Below are 13,641 nucleotides of genomic sequence, written 5' to 3'. Positions count from 1 at the left end.
TTCCAATGCCAAAAGCATGACTCAAAAAGTGTTGCATGTGAGGAAGTTAGTGATATAATTGTCGGTAATTGTCGGTTGTCAATTATTTGTTGTTTTGAAATTAATTTTACACACCTTATAAGAAGCTTTACAGGTTTTAACCAGAGACCAGTACAACCCTTTCCACCTGAATAACCCCCACGCCCCTGTCAGAAGAAAAACTGTTTTCCCATCTTCTAAATGTTTATACTTCCTGGAATCTTGGTGCAACTAAAAGATAATGAGTGGCATTATCATGTTCTCAGTCTAGACAAGACATGAGTAATACTCTCTGTTCAATGACAACTGATTTAAGAGTCACCAAGTAACAATGAGTCTGGATCAAGGCGGAAAGAAAACAGCCAGAACCTTTCATTTATCCAAGTTCCCTATGAATGGACAGACGGCACCTGCTGTTAATCAACTGTTAAAAAATTGTCCTCTTTATCTTTACTGTATTTTTAACATTAGAGCTTAAGATGGCAGCTGGCAGAACATATCTTAACAGAACAAAAACTCGAGGATTAAAGGGATCTTTCTGTTATTTTAAGCAGTTCAATAGAACAGCACTACCATAAATAGCCCTGCAGCAGTTTGTCTGTGTGCCAAAACAAGCAGTTCCACAACACGGCTTCCGCGGAAGAGCTCATGTCAGGACTCGGGTCCCTCTTTTTATTTCTTACATTTTGTTTGACATGTGGGAGCTTGTTGACCCATTTGTACACTTTTAGAAATCTCTCATATCACACACGCACGCATTTCATTAAACATGTTGGCATTCATTAAACATACTAGCACATAAAACCACACAACACACACGCACTAGCTGTCCGTGTGAATAAGGTCTTTTGCTTTTTGCAGGTTGTGATCGACGGCTCCATCTAAGAACTGGACCCAGGTCAGCTGTGATTCCCCGCACACATGACTGGACCTGTACAGGTGGAAAAAAAGTCATGTATAATTGTGAAAAATGTTAAAAAAAAAAAAGATTATATTTGTCTGTTTACAAAGTTTAGCTTTTATCAGTCACACAGACATAGAAAAGACAAAGATACTGTATTTACAGATGGCTCCATGCCACCTCCGTTTGTACGTAACATCCAATAATTAGGACATGTAGCTGTTCACACCTTGCAATTTACTCAACACTGTCACCTTTGTGCACTCATTATCATTATTATCATAATCATCACTATCATCCTTCGTGATTCATAGCTTTTCAAATCATTAAAAAAAGAGAGGAAGAGTTTGGCGGTTTGAACGAACAATCGTAGCTTCTCACCTGATGATCTGCAGGACTTTCTTTAACAGTGCTGCCAATTTAGACACCTGTAGAGAGACACACTTTATTACACTTTTTATTATTTATTTAGTTACGTTTTTTTTTTTCAGTATTTAGTCATTATAAGTTTGGAATAAATGATACATATAACGGCTAATACAAAAGCACTGATGCTTTAAATGGCAGCGCTTGCAAAGATTAAGTTTGCAAAGACTTTAAATGTCGTTCTCAAGATTATGAGTTAATTCGGTTCTGGTTTTTTTTTTCAAATTAAAAAACTTTGTTACTTTTCTTTCATCTAAATGTTGGATGCGTCCTATATACCAGTATAAAATGCAGAGAGAGGTATTTTATTGTGTTACGGTATTTTACCCAGACGATGGCGCTATAATCTAGCTAAAGCTTCGTCACGGACATGCGCCGCCATGATCGCCAGCGCAGCCGCCATCCTCACAACAATCAATGTTACCATAGGCCGAGCTCAACTACCGCACAGGGAGCAAGCAGGATTACGAACTCGACATGGTGAAAACAGATGGTAGGCTGTAATTTGTGTGTTTCGAATGTGTTGAAATAAACTTGTATACACGTTTTTGTTAATAAATAGTGTTAGGAAACCTGTTTTCCCTCTGGGATACCCCCAAAACAGACTGCATCTTATTTACCAGATTTAACGGTAAGTAAATTTAAAAACAAAATATACAGAATACAAATATACAAAAAAACAGTCGATATCTCCAAAAAAATTATATAACTTATCATGCAAAAAAAATAAACTTGTTTGTTCTAAATCAGGGGATAATATGAGTGTCTGGTTCAGTTGATCACAATAACTTTTTGGGAATATTCACAACTGAAGGGTGATTAATGGTTCATTGATCAATAAAGGGTAATCCTTATTGGGAAAGTGTCGAGTTAAAATTAGTTGCAACAGTTGATAGGACGTCATCCTTACATACAAGCATGGAAAACCCGATCTCTGATAAGCATAATAACAAATAACTGCGTTTCCTTGTCATGTAGAGATATCAAAACAAGTTACTTTGATAACGAATAAAAAAAGGAAATAGACATGTAACTGCTGACCTCGTCTCCCGTGTAAAAAGGGTTAAAAAGGCTGATAAATAACTGTTAAGTGCAGCCACAGACTTTTGTTTTGAAATGTTACAGTATGGTAGTAAGAAGATTAAGCTGCAACCGTTTGTGTTGGAACTGACGAGCTGGAACTGGTTACTGAGTTACTCACAGAAGCTGACACAATAACCTAATACACACTAATTTTACAACTGAAGCAACACATTCGACAACAACAGACACCTGGCTTAAATCAGTAACACTTGGATAGAAATTGACACATTATGAAACATTATGACAGAAGTTTGGCCGGGCTTTTTGGTGACTTTTTCCCATTGGTAATGTGTTCTTAAGAAAACAGCCCCGATGGAGAAGATGGATGACTTATTTAATTCTTTATCTTTTACTCTTCTTACTGTTTCAAATCTTTGTGTCTCTTTTTATTTCCTCTGAAGTGATGTCATTTTCTCAATCTTTTATTGCTTTTATTCTTTTATTTATCTCTTTTTAAGTATTGCTTTGCTTTGCTGACTCATTGACTTTGGAACAGCAACCAAATTTAACTTTTGTCTTAAATAAGGGTCTTTCAAGGTGTATTTTCTTGAATTTTCTTGAAAAATGTGTATTTGTATATAATTTGTATATAATTTGTGATATAATATATAAATTAATAATTAAGATTTCATTTACTAATGGGGCACATGTCTTCAGCTTGGATGAATGTAAGGGCATCAGTTATTTCTTTATGTCTTTGTGAGCTGGGCCGGTGGGTAGGCTGTAGCATTATAAAGAGTGGCCTTTATCGGTGATTGTGTTGCGGTAGAAGAAGTCGAAGGGGCCTTACTTTTCTCCGTGTTGTGCTCCTTTATTGTTTTGGTCAACGGAATTACTTTTACCTTTCTTGTTGACCAAAGGCTGTCTCTCCATCATCTTGGCTCGGACTGAACTACATGCCACTACAGTCTGGTGAGTGAGTGTGGGCGGGAAAGAGGTCACTGCTGAGGGAAAGGGGTGTGCTGGATTCATATCGCAGGACAAAACGAGAGCGTAATTGTGAAACAGAGTGCGGCAAAATAATCGTTTTAACTAAATTTTTTGTTTTTTTAATAATTGTTGGAAGCCAAAATTGTAATTGAAATTAAAATGTGTTTAATTGAGCAGCCCTAATGCACAGTATGACAGGCTGATTGACACCGTAAGAGAAATGATCCATGTCTGTGTCTTATAATGATGGGAATCACAGGGTAACTCATGATACGATACACGATATGTGGCCACGGTAACAATATAACAAATCAGCGAATCTGCAATAATTGATCAATTGTTATCATATAGAGATCACGACATCTGAACTTCTTCTTTGGCCAGTTAATTTCTGCTCACATTACTCTCATTCATGCCTGGCAAAAGGGACTACTGATGAAAACTAGCCTTCTGGCTAACTCGGGTGCATTTACATTTTGTTTGAATGTTGATTCATGTACATCGTCCCTTTTCTTATTCAAATAAACTATCAGTCATAAGCGCCACCACGAGGAGTCATAAACTAATGACGCGGTGAGTCTAAATCGCAGAGACATCTGTTTAGAGCGCCGTGTTTTATATTAAAATATAAATACAACTGGCACCAGCCCAACGATAATTGTATTGCACTGCTCAGGACTACGATATATTGCGGTAACGATATTTTCTCCCACCCCTAGTGTATTATATAAATGGTAAATGGTAAATGGACTGTACTTATATAGCGCTTTTCTAGTCTTTGTGACCACTCAAAGCTGCTTTTACACTACATGTCACATTCACCCATTCACACACTGATGGCAGAGGCTGCTACGTAAAGTGCCCAACTGTCAATCAGATATCACATTCATACCCGTTGGCTATGCCACCGGGAGCAATTTGGGGTTCAGTTTCCAGTGAATATTGAAAAGTATTTTTGCTTGACATGCCCATCCCTAATCTTAACTGACATAATGGATGCGTTTCAGAAATCTGTACAACTGTTAATAAACAGCGACTAAAATATCCAGATGTTTGGTAACGACCTGCTCTTTCAAGTCACTTCAAACATTTGAGTGTGCTACTTTAGTAATGATGGGATGTGTGTGTGTGTGTGCGTGTCTTACGTTATTCTCCACTCCGCTGTAGTCCATAGGCGGGTAGAGACAGAGAGCGAGGTCATCAACACTGAGGAGAAAAGACAACAAGAGGTTTAGATTTTTCTTTCTTTCAAACTCGTAAATGAACAAACGGCGTATGTATGCAAAAAAAATAAAACAAGTGCAGTTTTAATTTCACTTTAATTTTTGTCCATGCCTTTTAGTCAGAGGTTACAGGTTTGCAGGAACAAGAGCTTCTTGTAAAGTTTCTGCATTTGCAGAAAACTTTTACCACTGTAAAAAAGTACATTTGCTTTTGCATTACGGCCCAAAAAGATAACTGCTTATTTTAGAAACTGTATTTTTGCCATGATTTTTATGGGTTCAAATACAGATGAAAATTACACCTGCTCAGGGACTGCAGTTAAAAAATAGACAAATAGCGAAACAGGCGGAATAAACAGATAAGCACTATCATGGTAACTTTAACTGTTGCAAATAAACAATGCCACAGATGTTGCAGGTTTTGAGGGACTGTGCAGTTAGCATGAATGCAGTCAAGTCCACAAAAGTCATAATAAAGTTGAATAACTTTTAAAGTATTTATGTAATTTGTAAGAGTTAGAATTTATGAAAGATTTGGATTCTGATGTTTGAGTGGAATTTCTAGCTGTAAGCAGTGAGGAGTTAAAGAAGTGTGAAAATATGGACATTCTGAATATTTCACACATTAATTTTAGTTGGGAATTCTTTCCTGGAAAACCTTAAATGGTTAGAAAATTATGAAAAATGTGTATACATCCTTAAAGAGCAGAGTGATTTGGTTGTATGAATGGTGTTTCGACATGGAAAATGTGGAACAACTTACGGGCCAAAACGCAGCAGAAAAACTATAACAAAAGCATTTTTGCATGCAACATGCAACTGTGCTTGTGCTTGCATGTTAATGATTAGATTTGTGCTTTGTGGTTCTTATTTATTTACTTATTTATTTACTTATTTTATCTTTATCCTATTAACTCATTCTTCCGTGTTGGAATATTTATTTCGCATATTTGCACATGTACAAGACATCGCTGCTGGGGAAACCATGAGTTGAACTGATTCACTGACAACTGAGAGTTGAGTGTCAGAGTTGTACGTACAATGAATGATTGTTGTATGTGTTGTGCTTTTTTTTTTTTTTCTAACTTTATTGAACTGGGAGCTGTAAACAGAATTGCCCGTATGGGATAAAAGAAGTTTTCTGAACTGAATGTATTAGATTTGTCACTGCACTGCACTTAACCAAGCTGCATTGCATCGCAGCAAAAGAAGCCTCATTGAAATTAAAGAGAGGGCTTTCACTCTTAATAAAATTAAAATTGTCATCTCCCTGCCTGTCTGTCTTTCTGAATAAATGTCTCACTTTGACTGATATATCTATCCAACCCCACAACCATACATGATGTATATCCACACCAACAGGACCTCCACATCTTCACCTGCAAGAACATTTGAGACCAGCCTCAGGATATCTGTGGCTTTCTGTTATGTGATCAAAATTTTAGAGAGGAGAATTACTGCGAGGAGCCAAAGCCACACCCGAGTAATACTCCTGTTGTTTGATCAGAGATGCAACACCTGACAGATTATATTAGCAAAGAGAGGTGCCCCCAGATAAGGCTTAAGTCATGGATTATCTCACATAAATGTCTGTTAAGTCGCGATAAGTAAATACAAAGGTGATTAAGCAAAGTGCAAATTAAAATATTATCAAAATAATATTAGTACATTATGACTGGGTTAGAACTGCATTTACAAGTTGAAGTTGAGATCACTTCTTTTATTCAAATTATTGTGATTTGTTGCTGCAGTCTTTGAGTTTGCAAAGCAATTTCTATCAGGCAGTTACGTCTGAAAAAAAGATAGGAACATAGCTAAAACATATCACTATGTATAATAAGTGTGTGTGTGTGTTTGTGTGTGTTCCTACCCCGGGCTGATCTCCTTGCTGATGTCGGCCAGGTCGTCAAGCTGAGCTAGCTTCTGAGGTGTCGATATGTCACCGTTTGATTTGACGGCCGACGTCAGCTTCCTCAGACATGCCCCTGACGCCTTCATCAGCCCCTGACACGGACCAATCACACCCCGGTCTTGCTCGGACCAGTATGTGTCCTGGTTTCCCCTCGGCTCGTCTCCTCCCTGCTCGTCGTCCAGGATGTCACTGAACGGGTCGTTGGCCTCCGATAACGCCTGGCAGGAGGAGGGATATCATAAGTATGTTTGTTTAGGCTCCATAAGTATATAAATGAATAATGTACCGGTTGCATTATTTCATTACAGTTAAAAACAATTTCCTAATCAACAACAAATCCCAAAGATTTTTCTGTACATCCACAGCCTGGTATATCGTCTTTCTCTGTGCCATGAGGCTCCATTGTAGTCCAGAAACTAGATAAAACACGTCAATGAGCCAAACTGATCTGCGTGACATTAAGTCCCTTTATTAACATGAACACGCACACACTGTAGTTTATTATGACACAATACCAAATACTCAGTCCTGCTGCTGGAAATGTTTACTAGAGCACTAAATGTGAATTTATATGCAGCTGAAAATAGTCCCTAAAATTGCCAACTCTCCTTGTAGAGCTGCAAAGATTAGTTTGTTTAGATTATTATTGTTCCAGCTTCTTAAATTTAAGGAATTGCTGCTTTTCTTTGACTTTCATGGCAGTAAATGAAGAGTTTTTGAGGTTGTGGACTGTTGTTTGAAAGTGAAAGAAGCAATCTGAAGACGTTATTTTAGGCTCTTGGAATTTTTGATGAGCATTTTAAAGTGATAATCTCGAAGATCTCAGTTTCATTCTATTTGGCGATAATACACCTATGGCACCGGTTGTAACGGATGTAACTCTTGATTTTCCTCACTGACTGTTTGACTTCATCTGAGCGTTGAATTTGTTTATTTTTCTTTGGTTTTTCACTTAATTTTGATGTTGTATCAGAAGTCATCGATCTTTTCTTTGTTTGTTCAGCCATAGTAGATTACTGTTTACTCGCAACACTTGCAGAACCCGGAAAAGCAGCCGCTTAGCTCCGCCTACCCTCTCTGGCAGATCAACCACAGCTGGCTGATGGAAAACGCGTCACTAACTGGGCGCCGCTTGTGATTTTTTTCTGCAAATGTCGCCACAGACACCCAGTCCATAATAATACTACATACTGCAAATGCCTTTCATCAGTGGGCCATAGGCTCAATCACCCTTGTGTTACCTCATTCGGCGATAGATAGTGACTTAACAGACATTTATTTAAATGAAAATATTTTCACATTTTAAAGACAAAACAATTGTTACATTTAGCGTGAAATATTTGTCATATAATTTGATAATGAAAAATAAGTGTGTTGCAGCTGTCATTCCTATTGTTTAGGTTACATTTGATATAAACTATAACGGCCAGCTGTTAAAAATTGCTGACATTGTAGGAGAAGGGACATACAAAGAGATTATCGAAAGCAGGAAGTGTGACGTCATTGTTTTTGTTGTTATTATCAGAACATTTTTGATAAGCCGTTAAAACACATGTTGTGGGGACAAAAATCTGTTGGGGGACTTAATGCAAGTAAATGTAATGTAAATACATTTTTAACAGGGAAGACTTGGTTGAAGTCATGGTTAGGTTAAGGAAGTAGTGGTTATAGTTAAATGTAAGTCAATTTGATGTCCTCTAAAGTGAATAAAACACAGCACTGTGCGTGTGTCTGTGTATGTACCTGCTCAATTTCTTCTATGGCGTCTTTCACAACTCCAATCTGGTCGGACAGAACAATGAGCACTGCAGCTTTATTATCTGTGAAACAAACACACAGACACACAACATCAATTAACCTGCATGTAAAATCCTGCAAAAATCTGATTTTTAAAAAAAGTACAGAAATAAGACTTTAAGAAATAAGATTTTGGATATACTGAAAGATCTGAAAACACCACCAAAATCTTTACTTAAAGGAACTTAAATGCAACGCAGTGTTTCAGTACAACATCGCCACCTGCAGGCAGATGTTGATGACACTGATGCTGCTGCCACTGATCTAAAGCTATGACTGCTACTGCAACTTTAAAATACAACTTAAAGGCAGGCAGGAAGTAAGGTGGAGTCTCATCTCTCTCTCTTTTTTAATCCTGTAAAGTCTACTAACCTTGTGGCAGCTGGACAAACTGGTCACAGGCCGACCACACTCCTCCTGTTGATGTCAGTTGTGCCTGGGTCAGACTGGAGAAGAGCAGAGGAAGAGAAGGGGGTGGAGGAAGTCAGATAAAAAGAAATAAAGGTAACATATACATGTTATACTCTCAACAATAAAAAGACTTAATATAATAACTACGTGTTCGTGTGCCCATGTACCTCTGTAATGGTGAGCTCAGTATGACCTCCACCAGCTGAGCGACTCCCTCCAGAACTGCCACTGTAGCGTCTCTGACCTGTCGCCGCAGACTGACGCCTGAGACACGGAGAGAAGACAACACAAACACAGACGAATATTTCATGCCAGGTTTAATTTTACTCATAAGGAAATTACTGAAACCCAAGCTGGTCATATTTTAGTACAATGAGTAGGAAAACCTAGATCCCACTGGTTGGAGACGGCGGGGTTTGCTTAAACCAATTAAGCAATTATTAGCACTGCAAGTTGATAGAATGTAATTTTGCGTATAGGTATGGCAGGATTATGTTCACAGATAGATGTGCTAGTACACAATATATTACTAGGGATGGCTATCGTTAAGATTTTAACGGTATTACTACTCTTATCGATACGGCTTAACGATCAGGTACTTTAACGGTATTCTTATCGGTTCTTTTTGTTATGTTTTAAGAGAAAAAAACGAAAGAACTTAAGAACAGAACTAAGCTTGCTTTATTTTCTGAAATGTAAAACAAACAATTATTCACAGCAAAAGAAACAGCAACTCCAATGTTGTAATGATGGAAATATAAAACATTTGGCTGGCTGGTAGTGGGCGGGGCTTGTCAATTAACCCGGTTAGTCACATGTGCTAAGTTTGCTGGGTAACAGCGTCCAGTGAGAAGTGTGGCTCATGTCTCTGCCTGTATATGAGGCACGTTAGACAGATGCTTGGACAGAGCGCTCGCGTTTCCGCCCTTACAAGCAAAAGTGTTGTTTGTCGGCATCGAGCTTTGTCGGCATCGACTCTGGTGAAGTGTAACCACACTTTTGAACATTTAGTTCTCTCCGCCATCGCCACGAGCAGGAGCTCTTGTGTGTGCATGTCTACGTGTGAGCGCACTGTAGCGTGTGTGAGAGAGTGCTGTCCCCGCCCCTCGCACACAGGCTGCGTGAGAGAGATCTCTTTTCTGGATTGGAAATATAGACACGTCTTAATTTTACTGCAAATTAGAAACGGATAGGAGATTAAATGTTCAAGATTGATAGAAAAATAATGATAATAAACAGAAAATGTATTTCCTTAATTTCTCCAGTACCAAAAGCAGAACCGATAACCTCGGAAGTGTATCAATAATGCGGTATTTCATAATTCAGCCCTGGGGCCCGTTTAATACCAGGTTTCTGCATCCCTATATATTACTTATATTTCAGTACAGTTTAACGCAGAGAAACCAGCCTGGATTTTACTTACTAAGAACTAGAAGGAAAAACTATGTCTGAATGAGAACAGAGGAGCTGACTAACCCTCAAATTCCACAGGATCCGTCTCTGGCACGTTCCGTGTGCGCCGCGACCTCCGGAGTTGATCGTGCCCATTCAAGTCAATGCTTGTGATTCCACAGCACACGCCACGATCCGCGCCGGGTCTATTTTTGACGGAGGCCGCTTCAAGCACGCGTCAAGCTCAACAGAGCAGATCGTTCCACACAGAAAGCCAGGCAGAAAACAGCATAGAGCATCCGGTCATTTAAAAAAACACTTTTAATTAAGTAGTGTACTCATCCATGGTAGAAGCATAAAAATCACAGAATGATATCCAAGACACGCTTCCTGTGGGCGAGGGCTCGCACCGTCTGACGGACCAGAACGGCGGTGCAGACGGAACGCACCAGACACGGACCCTGTGGTATCGAGGGGTAAGAAGTCACCTAGCTGATTCCTGGACTGTTGTGTTGTTGACGTTACCTTGGCTCTTAGGCAGCCAGTAATACACTGTAGAAAGAGTCAGGACACTCTTGAGGATGGACTCTGATAACTTCTCTGCATCCTGGAGAGAGGAACAGGGAAGGGAATTATGATAAAAGCAGGGTTCAAGTTCTTAAAGGTGTTTCACCTCTTATCCGAAAGGCTTCTTCAGTTCTAAACTGACTGGTAGACAGAGCTAGAAATATAAGCCTCTGTAGGTCATTAGTATGCTAACAGATGTAATGTAATCAAAGTTGAGTCTTTAACCTGGGCTCTTGACCTAACTGCAATGAGAGCAGATTGTGAATATTAACCAATCTATTAATCCTCATTTAAACTCGATCACACTTCTGCAGATAAATTAACCATGTTGCTTTTATCAATAAGTCTTGCTGAGGAATAAAATAGTCTGACCTGTTGTGAAGGCAGCGGTGGTTTGGAGAAGGCTAGGCTGAGTTTGGTGGCTTCCTGGGACACTGTCTTCACTGCCTGGTCTGGAGACAGTTAAACATCACATTAAAATATCACAGTAAAAGGCTTTGAGATGGGGATTAAACTATATGGTGGATGGATTTGTCTCTGCAAGAAATAAGACAATAATTGGCTGGTTGCCATTACACGGAGGGGCCTTATTTTAATATGAATTATGATTAAATTACATTTGTAAGGCAATCTTGGGTTGTTGGAAAGGGCAGCCAAGCTAAAGCCACAGAATTTAGACAACCAGGGCACGGAAATGAGAAAAGTTGCTGTCTGAAGCTGTATTAAAAGCTGAAAAAGGATGAGAACAGAAGGAGGACGATGGTCATGATGAACTATACTCAACTCAGAGTTTCCCAGAAGTTGGAGAGGTTGAACGCTCCATGAGACTCATTGGACTCTCCATCTGTGGTGGAAAATTTACATTTTATTAGGCTAATCTCTCCTAGGTTACATTCAAGGACAAGGCTGTACTCTTATGCAAAACTGAAAATGATACCAAAGCCTCATTGTTTCATGAATAATTTTATTTTTATTAATAGTCTTATATGTATGAAAATAAAAAAACATTAACTTTTAGAATGGCGAAGGAAATGTCTCAGAATATTTATTATGATTAAAAAATGGCTTGACCTGAAAGTCGTCACAATTTTGATAGTAAATGTTTCAGTTCTTTGATGAAGCATTTTGTGCTTTAAGCTTTACAGTTGTGTTGGATTCACTGCTTGTCTAGGTTTTTAATCAACTCAGCTCTCTATAGAAGACTTTTTAGAAACACAACAGTGAGTTTTGAAGTTATGCTTCTTTTATGAAGGAGTATTAGGGCCACAATAAGAAAAAAAATACGAGGAGGAGAATTTTTAAAATTCATTGAGCATTTTGAGAATAATGTCAAAATGTTGAGGAAAAAACTCGAAAAACAATGTCGAGAATAAAGTCAACTTAAATTGCAACTACAACAGCCATAGAGAGAAAGTGTGTTGTCTTGACCAGGTCCTGCCTATACCAAGGTTAAATAAATACATTTTTTTTTTAAAAATCACAAATAAATGAACACCTTTAATCAGCAATCTGTCTTGGAAAGGAATTTATCTATTTGAAGATTGTACAGGCTGAGGGGTTTCTAATGTTTTATGTCTCCATTTAGATCACTTAGGGATGCCTGCATACAAGAACGCCCCTCACTGCAGCATCATAAATAAACGTCATAGCCTCTAAATGACCATGAATATCATTTAACAAGTGTGTAAAACAGTTTCTGCATAGCCAAATTTAGTTTGTTCAACAAGCTTTTGAATAATAATTGCCAACTGGCTAGTATTTTATCTACAAAATAACCTGTTAACAGCTTTGCCAGAAAAGCAAAGAAACCGAGCCGTTTATTTTTCGTTAAATAACCGTTTAGTTCTAGTTAAATTCAAGTTTAGCACATTTAGCATCGAACAGCTAGCTTGCTAACTTTTCGTGCTGCGTCATAAGTAACCTAACGGTTTATATTTACCTCTGACTCTGTCTCTAATACACTGGATGGTGTTCAGTAGATTCCGTAAAGGCACGGACACATTTCCAGCACAATTATCAGCACTCATGTCACCACAGTTTTGTTTACAGCTAACTTAGCTAGCAACATGCGTGTTGTGGAAATAATGAGTAACAGGATGAGCTACCGGGGACAACTATAAATGAGGCACCGACACTCCAGTCGTATGTAAACGCTTTAGTGACGCCTTGTGGTAAGAGCTACGTATTGCAAGCTGAAAACGACTAAATTTTGGTAAATAAAATCAGTTTTTTAACACAACAACTAATGAGCATGATAGGTTTATCTTTGTTAATTCGTAAAAAAAAAAAAAATATATAAATATAAATCATGATATATAAAGTAAGAAGTAAGTAAGAACCAAACTCAATATAAAAGATGTTGTCTTATTTATCAAACTTAAAACTTATTTGGTCCATAATTATTCAGGAAGTTACTTATCTAAGTGATTTAATTATTATTATTATTATTATTATTATTATTATGTTGTTGTTGTTGATATTTACTGGTTTTCTGGTTTTGCATTTTGCTTGTTATTGGTATTTTCAACATATTAGTGTTGTAATCTTAAATTAGCATTAGTATCAACATATATATGTATACATATATCTACTTTTTGACTCTTTTTTTTTTCTCAATAATTTTACTATATTTTTATGTTCTGTTAGCAAACGCACCCTTCTTTTTCTCTTTCAGATGCAAATCTCTCTCTGCCTCTCTGCATCATTGAAATGAGGAAGTTTAAGACCTTTATCCTGAGTCTAACCATGAGTGCTGCAGTTGATCGATTGTTGTGCCAAAACATGTCGTGGAATTAATGTGTTTTATTTGGGTTTCACAATGTAGGCAAGGGAGGGAAAGGCAGCTTTTCAGAGGCAATACAGTCTTGCTGACAGACTGTTACCCCATCAAAAACGCAAAATCTGCATGCATCTTGGGAAATTAGTAGAATTATCTTGGTTATTAAACTAAAAATGTCTGCAGTACAACCAAAGACCATCAG

At 38.0% G+C, this 13,641-nt stretch overlaps 1 protein-coding gene across 1 annotated transcript; it reads right to left on the bottom strand.

Annotated features, from left to right (window-relative positions):
- Nucleotides 1-650: 650 nt before the first annotated feature.
- On the bottom strand, nt 651-12,736 carry ccndbp1 (cyclin D-type binding-protein 1). Its single transcript, XM_069678471.1, has 11 exons — nt 12,600-12,736; nt 11,445-11,504; nt 11,033-11,112; nt 10,619-10,700; nt 8,869-8,965; nt 8,663-8,736; nt 8,237-8,313; nt 6,452-6,711; nt 4,504-4,564; nt 1,301-1,347; nt 651-949 (listed from the first exon to the last, which is right to left on the bottom strand). Exons 1-11 carry the CDS (start codon nt 12,685-12,687, stop codon nt 841-843), a joined length of 1,035 nt encoding a protein of 344 aa, XP_069534572.1. The 5' UTR covers nt 12,688-12,736; the 3' UTR covers nt 651-840.
- Nucleotides 12,737-13,641: the final 905 nt, after the last annotated feature.

This window comes from Semicossyphus pulcher, unplaced genomic scaffold, assembly GCF_022749685.1.
Source record: "Semicossyphus pulcher isolate SPU_LCO1_2020_fin unplaced genomic scaffold, fSemPul1.0.p SCAF_3, whole genome shotgun sequence".
NCBI lineage: Eukaryota > Metazoa > Chordata > Actinopteri > Labriformes > Labridae > Semicossyphus > Semicossyphus pulcher.
Note: the sequence above shows the minus strand (reverse complement) of the source record. Positions and strands in the feature narration are given on the sequence as shown.